A 15760-nucleotide genomic window follows, 5' to 3' on the forward strand; every position below is an offset into this window, starting at 1 on the left:
TGGGACCATCTGAGCATGTGTGGCTCCATGAAATTCATACTCATATTTGTTTCTACCTAGGGTAGGGAGTGATCATACTCATGTTATGTGGGACTCTTGTGTAGATCGAAAATTAAGCAAGAGTAACTTCAAGTTTGAGAAATAGTGGCTTACGAGGCCTTATGTTAAAGAGATAGTATTTAAGGATTGGTCTACTAGACCCAACAACTCTAATGGATATCTGGCAAAACAAGGTGATATTGTTTAGGAAGCTTGCTAAAGGGTGGAGTGCCAACCTGGAGGCTTCCCTTGGGAAACATAATAAGTTTTTAACGGAGGAGTATGACATGTTTGATATCCAAATTGTGTCTGGCAATATATCTTTTGATGAGAGGAATAGGATGGATATTATTCTAGTAGAACTTAATAAGGTTTGGAATAACAAAGAGATTACAGCTAGGCAGAGATCCTTGGATAGGGACATCATGGAAAGCGATAGGAACACTGCCTACTTTAGTATTATAACTAATCAGAGGAGAAGGAAAATGATGATTAATGTGCTATATGGTCCTAATAAACCAGGTAATGCGGAGATAAAGAAAGTTGTTGCAGATTACTACAAAGATGTATTTAGATATGAACCTATACCTGACATTCCTCTTAGAGATGATTTTTATGGCCCTGAGGAGAAAATCACTGAAGAGGAGAAAGTTAGGTTAAAAGTCTAGGTTTTCTAAGGAGGAAACCAAACATGTTATCTTTCATACACACTCTGATTGTGCCCCTGGGTCTAATGGATGCCCTTTTTATCTTCTAAAAATTTCTCGGACATCATGAAAGTAGATCTTGTAGCCATGTTCGAGGCCTGGTTTGAGCTTGATTTAGACATCTTTAAGGTTATTTTCACTATGATTGCTCTGATCCCAAAAGAGAATTATGCTAGAAACATGTAGAAATTTAGACCTATTCGTCTCCAAATTGTTGTTTTAAAATTTTTGCTACAGTTCTTAAAAATAGACTAGCCGCTCTAATTAGTAGAATAATTTTTGAGCATCAATTTGCTTTTGTTAGAGGCATGTTTATTTTGGAAAGTGTGGTTACTGCAAAGTAGTTCATGTCGTGCATTTCACTAGCCAAAAAGGTTTGGTCTTTAAAATTGATTATGAGAATGCTTAAGATAAGGTCAACCTACACTTTCCGTATGAAATACTCGCCTTAGGGGTTTTGGCAATAGATGGATAAATTGGATTAGGAAAGTCACTCAACAACAATATGTGGGTTTTAAAGTCAATGGTGAGGAGAGTGGTTTTTTTCATTAATGGCAGGGGGCTTAGGGAGGGAGATCCTTTGTCCCTGTTGCTTTTTAATTTAGTCATTGATGTTTTTGCTAGGATGTTGGTTGAAGGTTGATATGTTAGGTTAGTTTAAGGTTTATGCCGAATTTTTTTTGTCATGGTGGGGTGGTTTGTCTGGAATATACAGATGACATTGTGCTGTTTTTTGGATACTGATAAGAGAGTTTCTCCTAATCTCAAATGGGCATTGACCTGTTTTTGGGTAGTATGTGGTATGTGTGTTAATTATCATGAAAGTGAGTTAGTGCCCATTAATCTAAAGCCTAAGGAGGTTAAACCTTTTTTTAGATATTTTGAAATGCATCCAAGAAAGTTTTCATATTAAACACTTTGGATTGCCTTCACATTTTGATAAGCTGAAACGAGAGGGGTTGCAACCCCTCATAGATAGAATGCTTGCTGGGATGGCATGTTGGAGGGATAAATGGCTTTCATTACTAGTAGAGTTACTCTAGTTTAGTCTTGTTTGTCTAGTATCCCCATTTACATGTTTTCTTTCTTAAATGTCCAAAGTGTGCTGTTTTTTTAGATAAATATTGGTTAGTTTAATGCATGTGGAGTGAAATTGATGGGGAGCAGAAGATCCATCTAGCTAACATACCTCTGTCTGTATGAAAAATGAATATGGGGGAGTGGGCATCCATAATATCCAAGACCTTGACATTTGCTTGATTGGCTCATGGATCAATAGATACACATTAGGTCATAGATACTAAATATAATACTAGAATCCCAAATGTTCTTTGCTGCATCATCCCATCGCTCCTAGTTTTGGAAGTGAGTTATGTGGGCTAGGAAAGCTGTCAAATTTGGTTACAAATGGCAGCTAGGGGATGGTAAATATATCTTATTTTTGGAAGATAAATGGTTTTATAATTCTCCTCTAGCTACACATTTTGGGATTTCTACTTCAAGAAAAATAAGATAATCATGACCTCTGGGATGAAGACTATTAAGTACTATTTCCGTAGAGCATTCTTGAATGAGCTTATCTACCAATGGTTTGTGCTTGAAGGTATAGTTAGATTATTGTCTTCTCTGAACCAAGAGAGAATCTAACAGGACCGAATGAGTCTAAAGGGGTGTACTCCTCTAAATCATTATATGCTATTGTGAATTTTAAGGGAGTACAACCAAACTTTTTGCCTGTTGTTTGGCATCTCAACTTGCCACCCAAAGTTTAGGGGTTTCTCTAGCACTTTTGTCAGAATAAAATCATGACCTATGAAAATCTAAGAAGGGACGGGGGCTAGCCAAGCCTTAATGGAGTGTGTATGTTGTTTTGAGATAGAATCTATATACCATCTTTCCTTTAAATGCCTTATGTCTAAAGTAGTTTGGGCTAATGTTATTGAAATTTTTAGTGTTGATATTATACATTTTACTTCTTTATCTTGCTGGCTATGCAACAGGAAGTTTTTGCATTTGACTGTAGCTTCTTTAGTTGTCCCGTGGGGACTATGAAATACTAGGAATGCTATTTTTTCAATAGGTCTAAATGATCTTCTATTAAACATGCCTGTCAACAAATAATGATGTATTGGAGGATCGTCGGACAAAAGAAAATCTTAGGATGGAACTGGCATGGTATGCTTTCGAACACAACATATTTTGAGTTCATGGAGCTCCAAGGTCGGATTGTTGCAGATTTGTTTTTCCTTTCAGTGTCTCATTTGACTTGTCCGGACGATGAGCTATGTTGTACTTTATCTTTTGATTCCATGTTTGTAGTGAAGAGTGATGGTCAGGCCGGTGGCCTCATTTTATTTTAGTTGAACTATTCATCAGCTAATTTTAGTGATATTTTTTTTATGGTTAAGAACATTGTACAATGGGACTTTATGAGTTTTTATTGTCATCCGGCTTGGTATCCTCTTCATTTGTTTTGGCATAATATCCGTAATTCGCATAAAAGGGAGGTCAACTTTGCGTGGTTGTAGGAGATTTAAGTGAAAGTTTATACTCTTGTCCGAAAAAGAGTGAGGCAATGCGAGTCCCGATGCAATAATGAAAGATTTATGTGAGTGTCTCATGTAGTGTGGCTTTGAATATTTGATTTTGTTGGCGATCCTTTTACTTGGAGAAGAGGCGATGTCAAGGAAAGACTTGATCGGGGCAGTTTGTAATGTGGAATGGGTAAATAAATTCCCACATGTCACGGCTATCAATGGTAAACATGTGCATTTTGACCATCAGACCTTTGATTTTGTACATTCACAAAATAGTAACTTATTTATTGAACCTTAGTATTGTGTAAAGCACATTGAAGCTATATGGCTTAAGGAAGAGACTCTTGAGGAAATTGTGAAGACAACATGGGGTAAGGAAAAAATGGCAGGTGTTGGTCTGTCTCTTGCGGCGCGTACTTGGGTGGTGCGGATTTGCATTCTTGGGATTGTGATATTCTAAAGGCCAAGAAAAGAAGAATTAACAAATTAGGAAAATGAGTTAGAGAGGCTGAGGCGTGGTTCTATGAATGTCAATTCCCGCTCTAGGCAAAAGAAAATTCTTGTTCTCATTGAGAATCTTTTGGACCAAGAAAAAGAACTGGTTACAGAGAGGGCGAGCAAAATGGCTGATGCATGGGATCACAATAGTTCTTTTTTTCATAATGCTGCTATGACTAGAAAAAAGAGGAATATTATTAAGAAACTTCTAGATAACTCGGGGGTTTGGAGGCACGGTACGGAATTGAAAGGTCACATCACCAACAATTTTACTAATCTTTTCACTTCAAAACTTTTGTAACCGAGCCACGAAGTTTTATCCCTTGTTTGAAGAAGAGTGTCCGTTGACATGAAAAATGCTCTCGTTGCTCCTTACACTGTCGAAGATTCGTTGGTAAGGCCCTTTTTGTTTTTGTCGATCTAAAAGCTCCAGGGCCAGATGGACTCCATGCTATTATTTATAAGAGATTTGTCGGGACAATATGTTTGAAGACGTTCTACAAGTGGTAAATGTGTCACTATTCCATTCGGTTGGAATGATATTGTGATTGTTGTGATCCCAAAAATTAATTCTACTCAGAAGGTTACCCAATTTAGGCAGGTAGTTTGTGTAATGTGGTGCACAAGATTACTGCAAAAATGGTGGTAACTCTTCTGAAGGTTTTTCTGCCAGAGATTATCAGTCGGAACTAAAGAGCATTTGTGCCTGGTAGAATGACAACAGGCATTGTATTAGTGGCTTGTGGGTGCTTCCATAAAATATAAAAGAGCAGAGATGTCAAAGAGAGTCTGTGTGCTATCAAACTCGATATGCAAAAAGCTTATGATTGGGTTGAGCGGCCTTTCTTAAGGAGATTATGTTGAAACTTGGCTTCCGGGAGAATTGCGTCAATTTTATTATGCGATGTGTTTCAAGCCTTCAAGGGGTTTACAACAAGGAGATCCTTTATCTACTCATCTATTTTAGTATGCAATGTGTTTCAAGCCTTGGAGGACAACCGGAGCCCGGAGGCCCCCGCGCCCTTAGGGAACAATGCCTGCCGCCACCGGCAAAGAAGCTGACGAAACTAGCGGCACAGGACATGGGGAAGATTCCAAAGGCGGCTAGGTTTAAGCCTCCCGGGTCATGAGAGCAAGGTGACATGGGAGTCAATTTACCAAAGGGAAAAACCCGCTTGGGTTAGAGTTGATGTGTCGTAAGGACTATTGGAAGTTTCTTGTATTCGAGAAACCTGAGGACCTTGTCCCTGGACGAGTGGTATATTATCGATGACTTCATGGGGCTGGAACCTTACCTGCGAAACTCGCGTAAACTGGAGAAGCTCACTTGCACTGCTGCAAGGTGCTACTGCTGCTTCTTTCATCAACTATTACCATAGCACAATTTAGTCTGTAATTAATTCTTATATGTTGTTCATTAGGTCTCAGATTTTATATTTAAGAAGATGTGGAAACACATTCACACATCTTCTCAGGACCTCATGGATTTCAAGTGCAAAAACCTCAGGCTTAACGAAATCATATACAAAGATGGTGATGCTTCTATCCACCTACTAGTCAAGTTTTTTATGGGCATGGGGAGGACTCTGCCGAACAAGAAGATCCAACTCACTAAAGTCGATTAGCCAGACCGTGTGTCAATACACAATATTTGTTTGCTATGTTAGTACAGTACGGTGGTGCAGATAATCCATTTTTGAAATGGACAAAGGATCTTTGTCATCTTATTAATTAGTTAGTAAGAATGAGAGTTCGCACAAACCAAACAAGGGCAAGGAGACCGACGTACTCACCGCATGATCGCACCTGATATTCCATGTTGGCAGCCGCCCTTGGACCATCTGAGTATGCGTGGGTGTTGCTCCATGAAATTCATTAGATTAATATGACAAACTCCAAACTAAGCGATGATACAGGTGACAGTGTCACGCACACTTTCGATAAGGTGCCTCATTACACTTACTTCACTAACTAACATGTAGATTAACATGCACACCTAGGTATTACGAATAAGAAAATTACATCTACAGAGATCAATCATATAGCCTCAGTCAGATTTTAAACATTCGTAACACATGAAAATTACAAGACGGAGTAGCAAGCAAGCAACAAGTAAGCACTTAATGTTCTTTGAGTCTGATGATCAGTAGTAGAACGCTGGGAGCCAATCCTTGCCGTTGATGAAGTCGACGGTGAGGAACTTGGCTGCCTCCGCCTGGTCTAACTGTCGCGACCATGGCACACGCTGCGATCTCTCGGCCCCCGGCCCCGTGCAGTTGAACTCCCCGAGCATCACGTGTCTGCAAAATTAAAGCAAGCACAAACATATTATTGATCATTTCAAGATTTGCAGTTAATTCATCGGTCGGATGCTTGATCGTTGTTTGAATTTGTTTGTGCGTTCGTAACGTACTCGGTGCTGCCAGAGAAGTTGTAGTTGGTCCAGCCGGCAGGGTTGACAGTCTTGGAGAGGTAGGTGTCGGCGAAGACGACGCGCGAGTAGGCCTCGTTGGCGCGGCCTAGGTACACCTCCCCGACACCGTATACCTTCCCCTTGAGGAAGACAAAGCCGCTACTTCCGCTCTCCTCTTTGCGGTCTTGCGCGGTGATGGACCCCAGGATCGGCGTCCGCCGGTCGGGCTTCACGAAGATCTCCGCGCACTGGAATATGGACTGGCCACCGCCAAATATGAAGTCGATGTTGCCCTGGATGTAGCAACTCTCATAGTAGTGGCGGCCAACGCTATCGAAGAGGGTGTGGTGGGGACTGTAGAAGGCGCAATGGTAGAAGGCCACCTTGTCGCCACTGACCATGGTGGCCACCGTGCGGATCTCCGGGTTGTTCGGCAGCCCCGCGCGCGCCGCGTTCTGTGCACATCTATGAGAATAAGTTCTTCGGACGAAGTTTTACACACGCTGGCAATTCGAGAATAGGAAGAGAAAGAAGAGGAAAGCAACTAGGAGCGCACCCTGAAGCTAATGCCAAAGACGATGACATTGTCTGCGTGCACGGCGAACGTGGCCGACTCGGTGTTGTGCGGGGAGGCGGACTCGTAGGAGATGGACGTCCGGCCCTTGCCGTTCCCCCTCACGAAGATGAACGGCTTCGTCTCCGGAATCACGACTTTCTCCCTGCATCCATACGATAACGCGCGCATTTGTGAAAACCCACCCACACCCAACAAACACACGCCTTCTTCTAGTTGCGCTGCGTCCACATGAACAAATAATTGTGCGTGCATGCATACGTACGTGTAGACGCCGGCGCGGAGGTGGACGACAACCCACTCGGAGTTGCCGTCCGGCACGGCATCGATGGCGGACTGGATGGTCTTGAACTCGTCGTTGGGGCCGACGATCAGCGTGCGCTTGGCGCCGAGCTTAGAGGTGAGGAGGGGCCCGTTGACAACATCATCGCTCTTCTTGGCGAGCTTGTTGTGTGCGTCGCAGAGTGACAGCAAGAGGACCGCCGCTGCGGCGAGGAGGAGGAGGAGGCTAGGCTGGGCCATCATGGGGGCGCGCGTGCGTGGGTGTGTTCTGCGAGAATAGCTCGCTGCGCCCCAGGACATTGCCGGGGAAGTGGGGTTGCTAAGAACACGGTGCTCGTTTATGTCCACTCGCTACTGGTGAACATGCGAAGGCTAGGAGGGCAAGGCGGGGGCATCTTGATGGTTTGCCATGCATGCTTAAAGCTGCCAATGAAAATTGCTCTTCACTCGATGGATTGTCTGGTGTGGTCTAATTTTGTAACGTGTGGCATTGCGGTATTCTGGTTTAACTTACCCGAGACCAACACACAATATGTCAATGCGGTGTGAGGGTAATTTTTTTGTTTTTGAAACCAGGCAAAAAACTTGCCATTTTCATTAATTAAGAGTGGAGGTTTAGACATACGCCGCAACACGGCCAAAAAAAAAGACTACTCTCGTAACATAAGAGTACTCAAATGCTTGGCCCCAGCCAAAGTCCAAAGATGGGCCTCCTCTTTAATTCTCATGACGACAACTGTGGCCGGAGCCGCAGCGTTGCGAAAAATTCTGGCATTTCATTCCTTCCATATCTCCCATGAGACAAGCATCATAACGGAGGCAAGAGCCTTTCTGTTATGATCCGTGTTGCTCACCGCCTTTTGCCCCCAAGTTCGAACCGAAACTTCATTTCGCCAAGTCATTGGTGAGAAATTGTGGATTCCCAGCCAAACGGTAATCTCGTTCCAAACTCTATTCGTGAATCTACACTGAAATAGCAGGTGGGCAGCAGACTCTTGAACTTGCTTGCAAAGGGGGCAAAGGTTGCAATTGGGCCATCCCCATCGAGACAAATGATCGGCCGTCCAGACTCGGTTCTGGAGAACTAACCAAACAAAGAACTTGCATTTTGGAGGAGCCCACATGTTCCAGATCATGGAAGTATTGGAACTGATGGTGAGTCCCACAAATTGCGCTGAGTTATTTACCCAAAACCACCACAGTTGGGGCAAGGGTAACAACTTAATACCACATTTGAGCCAGGGCACAAAAAACCACCAACTCTGCACCTAACCAATAACACAGAGCACTAATAGTCGACTGAGCTCACATAAACAGTGAACCTGACAGGTTGGGTGCACCAGTCAGGCTGAATTGGCATGCATACGTGACAAATATGCCAAGCTGGACATGGGTCCAACCTGTCAGCCTGCCATCTTTTTCTTCTTCCTCCTAATCTCTCTCTTTCACCGTACGCCACCGCTGGGTAGTGGAGGCCAGAAGGCTAACTTCCCTTGCTCTCCGCCCCGTCGCCCGATCCAGCGAGGCAGCCGTTGTGGTGCGTCCCCACTACTGCCTCCGGTCTTCGGATCCCGTCGGCCGCCTCTTTCCCCTCTTAATCGACCACCAGATCCCTGCCTCCCTTTGTCGGACCCGTTCCCGAGAAGCCGTCGGCCGTGCCATTTTTGCTCGGCTCTAGCGTCCATGTGCAGCGGATCAGGCCATCATGGAGAGCAGCACGCTTCTCCCTAGCGACCATGTGCGGCGCAGGAAGGAATGCTTCGGTGTCCACGGAGGAGTACGCGCTGGTGGCGCCGGAATTGCTGTGCACGGCAGCCGGCGACGCCTCGGCGGTGCGCAGGGAGGCCCTGGCCATGCCCGTGCGGGCGTGTGCCATGGAGGGCATGTCCGACCGCGGCCACGAGTGCGCCATCGGCGTCCTGGTGGCCATCTACGAAGGGGAGGCCAAGGACGCATGGTGGGTTGGTGCAGGGCGAGTACTACGCGCATGGTCGGCTCAAGGTCACTGTCGGTGTCAAAACCGGCTGATCTCGGGTAGGGGGTCCAAGCTGTGCGTCTAAGGATCGATGGTAACAATGGACAAGGGACACATTGTTTACCCAGGTCTGGCCCCCTTAATGGAGGTAAAACCCTACTCCTGCTTGATTATATTCGAAGGGTATAGGGGTTATAAGAGTTGATCTACCACGACATCGTAATGGCTAAACCCTAGCTCGGCTAGCCTAGTAATGTTAAGATCCCGCCTTCGGTCTAAGCCCTCTGGTTTATATAGACACCTGAGGTGTTTAGGTTTGTACAAAGTCGGTTTAATAGAAAGGAAATAGTATATCCGGCCACCTAAACTTGCCATCCACGTATACGGGAGTCCCCATCGGACAAGGGAGGTGGTCTTCTTCCTTGTATCTTGACGACCATTAGTCTGGCCCATGTCCAATAGACCGGACGCCCGAGGACCCCTTAATCCAGGACTCCCTCAGTAGCCCCTGAATCAATGTTCAATGATGACGTGTGGCGCGCAGATTATCTTCGGCATTGCGAGGCGGGTTCCCTGAACAATATACATCAGCTTTCCTACATAAAAGAACTGTATTTGGATTTGCATAATTTACACAACCCTTAGCCGCGCAGGCAGGATATTAAAAAATAGGAACAGTGTCTTTATTGACATCTTTTTTGGCGAAGCGTCAGACTTGACCCTTCAGCGTTTTGAACTGTTTTCACACCCTGTGTTCCGTATTTCGAGGTCAGGCCCTCTTGGCCCGTCTCGTGAAAACAGAGAACGTGCCACTTATTACAGGATTTCTCATCAATAAGATTTGGGTAATCCAACCATTTACGGCGCATGCCCACATTGGGAACAGGCGAGTTTCAAGGCATAAGTGGGGGGACGGTTGGCATTTTTACTGCCTATAAGAGGGCAATAGATTTCTCCTCTCTCCCCCACGCCTTCCAATCTCCTCAGCCTTCCAATCTCCCAAGCTCTTAGTGCCCGAAAGAAAGTTTTCGTCCTCCTTACCACCACCACCTCCTCCGACCATGGGCGGATCCGATTCCAAGGGCAAGTGGGAGGCCTCCTCCTTCACGGAGAAGGAGATAAAGGATCTCTATAGTGCGGGATACCTAGCCGCAACCATCGCACATAGGCTCCCCACCGAGGGTCAGATCATCCCCACTACAAAGCCCGACAAAAGGGTCGTCTTCCTCCCCCATTTCCTTAGAGGGCTAGGTTTTCCACTCCATCCCTTTGTCCAGGGGCTCATGTTCCATTACGAGCTAGATTTCCATGATCTAGCCCCGAACTCTTTCCTCCACATCTTGGCGTTTATTGTCGTGTGTGAGGCTTTACTCCGCATCCCCCCACACTTTGGCTTATGGCTGAAGATCTTCAATGTGAAGCCAAAGGTGGCTGATGGGCAGCACACGGACCGCGGCGGGGCCATGATAAGCAAGCTACCCAATGCCACATGGCCCAAGGGGGCCTTTGTCGAGACCGTCAAGTTTGGGCAACAAGAATGATTCTACATCACCGAGCCGCGCCACATCAAGTGGGCGGCGATTCCGGAGTTCAGATCCGGACCCCCCATGAGGCTCATTTCATGGACCGCTAAGGGCCTCGACTAGGGGTCTCAGACGGAGGTGCATACGCTGCAAACGCGCATCACCAACGTGCTGAGCAAGAACGCCGATCTCACCAATGTGGCGCAGATCATGCTCTTCCGCCGCATTCTACCCTACCAACGCCGGACTTCCCCCATGTGGGAGTTCGATCCGGACGAGCCGCGGACTCTGCAGCACTTCCTCGGCACGACACACGAGGGAATGTGGAAAATTCTTTTCAAGGCCCAGAAGAGCTGTCCCATGGAGACCAAAGACGTCGGTCTTGCCACCAAGAATCCGACCACTCCGGTAAGTGTTAATTTTCCGAAGACATATCTTGTCTATATATTTGATCAACACGAATCTTATCATCCCACCTCTCTACAGGGCTGGACCAAGAAGTCAGAGTGGATTAAGAGTCCGGCTCCGTTGCCCAAAGACCCAGCCACTCCTCAACTGGAGGAGATGCTGGTCCCGGCGCCCTACCAAGCGCCGGAGAAGAAGAGCAAAAAGAAAGGCAAGGAGCCCAAGGGTGGGCCCCACTGCAGAGGTTCTTCGGACACTGTGTCTGGAGAGACCGAGGCCATCTCACTACTAGGGAAAAGCCTATACACAGAATCTTATCAGCAGCGCGCTTTAAAATAAGGTGCTGCTGCTAATTAGCAGTAGCGAGCTCAAGCATAACTCGCTGCTAAAATAAATATAGCAGTAGCGCACCCGCTCAAAGACGCGCTGCTGCTATAATTCCCACGAGGCCGCCGCGAGGCTAGTTATAGCAGCAACGCGTTATAACAACGAGCGCTACTGCTACGTAGCATAGTAGCAGCGCATTTTGCCAATAAGTGCTACTGCTAAGTTTACTACAAAAATTTAGTCCCACCTCGCTCCGTGGAGAGAGTTTCTACCACCTTAAATATGTTACTTCTCAAACTTTGACAAGCACTTGGTCTTCATTGAACTCTATGTGTAGAATTTGTGGCTGGAATATGAGTCTTCACCGGTTCCTAAACCGGTGAGGACTCATATTGACAAATCAGATTGTACACAAAAAGATCGTTGATGATCAATGTATTTTTGATACATTGAACTAAGTCTATTTTTAGATCCTGACACATAGGAGTAGCGCTTCTTTGTGAAAGGCGCTGCTGCTAGGTAGTTTAGAAGTAGCGTCTTTCTCTATAGCACGCTACTGCTAAGCCATTCCATCTCTCACCCCCATCTCCTCTATCCGATCCACTCACAGTCACACACTCACTGGATCCCCTCTCAATCCCCCACGCCGGTCCTCCCCCGTCGCCCCTCCTCCCTCTGTGCCGCCGTTACCTCCTCCTCCTTGCTGGACTCGGTACCGTCCTCCTCCTCCATCTTCCCTCCACTCGCCGCTGGCCGGCCCCTCCTCGCTCCGCCTTCCTCCTCTGTCCTCCCTCCACTGGCCGCCGGCCGGCCCCTCCTCGATTCGCCTTCCTCCTCCGTCCTACTCTCTTCTCCCTCCTCGAGTCGCCCCTCCTTCTCCCTCCTGCCTGCTACATTTTGATTTAGTAGGCTATTTCATATGCAACATTTTGATTTAGTTGATATGATTTAGTTGATTTAGTAGGCTAGTTCATTTAGTTGATTTAGAACATTTTGATTTAGTTGATTTAGTAGGCTAGTTCATTTAGTTGATTTAGAACATTTTGATTTAGTTGATTTAGTAGGCTAGTTCATTTAGTTGATTTAGTATGCACCATTTTATTGTTATTTTTTCTGTACATGGATAGGTACGTAGTTGCTTTTGTTTTTTTTAATAAGTTACTTTTTGGCAAAATGTAGGTGGTACCTTCTCATCAAATTGCTTCTCGCGGAAGAACCAAAAATATCACATGCTACTGTTTTTCTTTCCTGTGAAGTGGATCGTTAATCCTTTGCTCATATTGCTTTAGGAAAAATGGCGCCACCCCCACCACCACTATGTCGACTGTGCAAGTCAAGGTGCGCCAGCAGCCTTGCAACTAGCAAGCTGTTCGGCATCTACTTCCAGCCGAGTTTTCGTCATGCGGCGGTAAGAAATTAGATGAAATGTAATAACTGTTTTATTTTTAGTGTTGGCATTACTGCATTGTGTCATTTTGCTTATTTTACATAGATCGTCCCATGCAATGTGAGGTTGAAATTCAACAAGCTGACAGGAGACACTGTGACATTTGAAGCTCCTGGGGGGCCGTACACTATGAAGGTCGAGAAATGACGCAATATGTCGCAGATTGGAGGAGATGGATGGGCCCGTTTCGTCGCTCGCATGCGTCTTACTGGTGGTGAGTTGATCAGCTTCTCCTTCAGAGCAGAAAGACCCAAGTTGGTTGTCATTTATCTCAACCTGGTGGAAGATGATGAAGATGACGAAGATGATAAAGATGATGAAGATAATAAGGACCCACTCGATGAAGATGATGAGGACCCACTTCATGAAGCCATCGAGCTCAAAGAACAAGGCTGAGCGAGGAGGAGGTGTCCAACCTGTGGGACATAATTCCGCCACGTGCTGACTTTGTCGGGGTGCCATTCGTGACCCGCCTGACAAATACCATGGTTGATCGACATGATATGGTATGTTATACTTACAAATGCAAATTATTCGATGAAATACTTAGTGTACAGTCCAATGATATGGTATGTTGTGTGGAATCTAGTCGATGATATGTTTTAATGTAGAGTTTGATCACATGCTTATTAGTGTAGAATCTAAGGAAACTATTAATAGTGTAGATAATCCATATGTACTTATTTGCGAGGCTATTTATTAATTGATATGTTTTTCTTATTCAGAAATTGGTAAAGAGCATATCTGTGAGTTATGGTATCGAGCCTGATGAAGAAGGCTCAGATGGACTACGCCTTACTGCAAGGGGCTCCGTCACAACCTGTACTTACCGCGTGGACACAGACGGTCGCACACACTTAAACTCGGTTGGGTGGAAGAAATTCCTCGATGGCAAGAATCTTCGTGTTGGACAGGCCATCCTAATTACTATCAGGAACACCAACCGCCCAGGCTTGAGGATGATGATTGTCTTCGATATCATCTGGAACTACATATGTGTGTGTGGCTATATCATCTAGAACTACATATGTGTGTGTGGCTATATCATCTAGAACTGCATATGATGATCGTCGTCGATATCATCTAGAACTACATATGATGATCCCCGTTGATATGACCTTGTACTGCTTGAGGATGCATGTTGACTATGCATGAAATCGTTATCTAGTACTCCCTCCGTTCCAAATTACTCGTCGTGGTTTGAACTAAAATCACTACGAGTAATTTGGAACGAAGGGAGTACTACCCAGTAATGGTTTATGAATTTGATATCTACTAGCAGTACCTAGTATCTAGTATCTGAAAGGGAAACTGAAAGGGAAAGGGGTACGAGGGAAAATGATGAAAGATATAGCAGTAGCGAGTGACTGCGAAATCGCTACAGCTAAGTAATAGTAGCACGTTCATAAAAAGCGCTGCTGATATCGTCAACAGTAGTAGCGCGGGTTGGGACCGCGCTACTACTATAAGTTAACTGTAGCGCCTTATTAGTAGCGCGGCCACCCGCGCTGCTGCTAGCCTCAAAACCCGCACTACTACTAGGGTTTTCCCTAGTAGTGTCTCCTCTCACGAGGAAGACGGGGACGAAGAGGAGGAGGAGGAGGAAGTGGAGAGCGACTCCCCGCATATCACGAGGAGGAAGAAAAGGACAGCCTCTGATACGTCTCCAACGTATCTATAATTTATGAAGCATTCATGCTATTTTATTATCTGTTTTGAATGATTATGGGCTTTATTATACACTTTTATATTACTTTTGGAACTAACCTATTAACCGGAGGCCCAGCCCATATTGCTGTTTTATTGCCTGTTTCATTATTTCGAAGAAAAGGAATATCAAACGGAGTCCAAACGGAATGAAACCTTTGGCAGTGTGATTTTTTGGAAGAATATGATCCTAGAGACTTGGAGTTCACGTCAGCAGATCCTCGAGGAGGCAAGGAGATAGGAGGGTGCGCCCACCCCTCCTGGGCGTGCCCCCTGTCTCCTGGGCCCCTCGAGCACCCCCACGACCGACTTCTTTCGGCTATACAAGCCCACGTACCCTAACAACATCAACAACGACGATAGATCGGGAGTTCCACCGCCGCAAGCCTCTGTAGCCACCAAAAACCTCTCGGGAGCCCGTTCCGGCACCCTGACGAAGGGGGGATCCCATCACCGGTGGCCATCTTCATCATCCAGGTGCTATCCATGACGAGGAGGTAGTAGTTCACCCTCGGGACTGAGGGTATGTACCAGTAGCTATGTGTTTGATCTCTCTCTCTCTTGTGTTCTCTCTCTCGTGTTCCCTCTATGGCACGATCTTGATGTATCGCGAGCTTTGCTATTTTAGTTGGATCTTATGATATTTCTCCTCCTCTACTCTCGTGTAATGGATTGAGTTTTCCCTTTGAAGTTATCTTATCGGATTGAGTCTTTAATGATTTGAGAACACTTGATGTATGTCTTGCCGTGCTTATCTGTGGTGACAATGGGATATCATGTGCCACTTGATGTATGTTTTGGTGACCAACTTGCGGGTTCCACCCATGAACCTATGCATAGGGGTTGGCACACGTTTTCGTCTTGACTCTCTGGTAGAAACTTTGGGGCACTCTTTGAAGTACTTTGTGTTGGTTGAATAGATGAATCTGAGATTGTGTGATGCATATCGTATAATCATGCCCATGGATACTTGAGGTGACAATGGAGTATCTAGGTGACATTAGGGTTTTGGTTGATTTGTGTCTTAAGGTGTTATTCTAGTATGAACTCTATGATAGATTGAGCGGAAAGAATAGCTTCATGTTATTTTACTACGAACTCTTGAATAGATAGAATAGAAAGGATAACTTTGAGGTGGTTTCATACCCTACCATAATCTCTTCGTTTGTTCTCCGCAATTAGTGGCTTTGGAGTGACTCTTTCTTGCATGTTGAGGGATTGTTATATGATCTATCTATGTTATTATTGTTGAGAGAACTTGCACTAGTGAAAGTATGAACCTTAGGCCTTGTTTCCTACCATTGCAATACCGTTTACGCTCAGTTT

At 45.4% G+C, this 15760-nt stretch overlaps 1 protein-coding gene across 1 annotated transcript; it reads right to left on the reverse strand.

Moving 5' to 3' along the window:
* Window positions 1-5641: 5641 nt before the first annotated feature.
* LOC123067016 (probable pectinesterase 67) lies at window positions 5642-7342 on the reverse strand. Its single transcript, XM_044489977.1, has 4 exons — window positions 7034-7342; window positions 6751-6913; window positions 6195-6649; window positions 5642-6081 (listed from the first exon to the last, which is right to left on the reverse strand). The coding sequence occupies exons 1-4, from the start codon at window positions 7291-7293 to the stop codon at window positions 5925-5927; spliced, it is 1035 nt and encodes a 344-aa protein (XP_044345912.1). The 5' UTR covers window positions 7294-7342; the 3' UTR covers window positions 5642-5924.
* Window positions 7343-15760: the final 8418 nt, after the last annotated feature.

This window comes from Triticum aestivum, chromosome 3B (genome assembly GCF_018294505.1).
Source record: "Triticum aestivum cultivar Chinese Spring chromosome 3B, IWGSC CS RefSeq v2.1, whole genome shotgun sequence".
Taxonomy (NCBI): Eukaryota; Viridiplantae; Streptophyta; class Magnoliopsida; order Poales; family Poaceae; genus Triticum; species Triticum aestivum.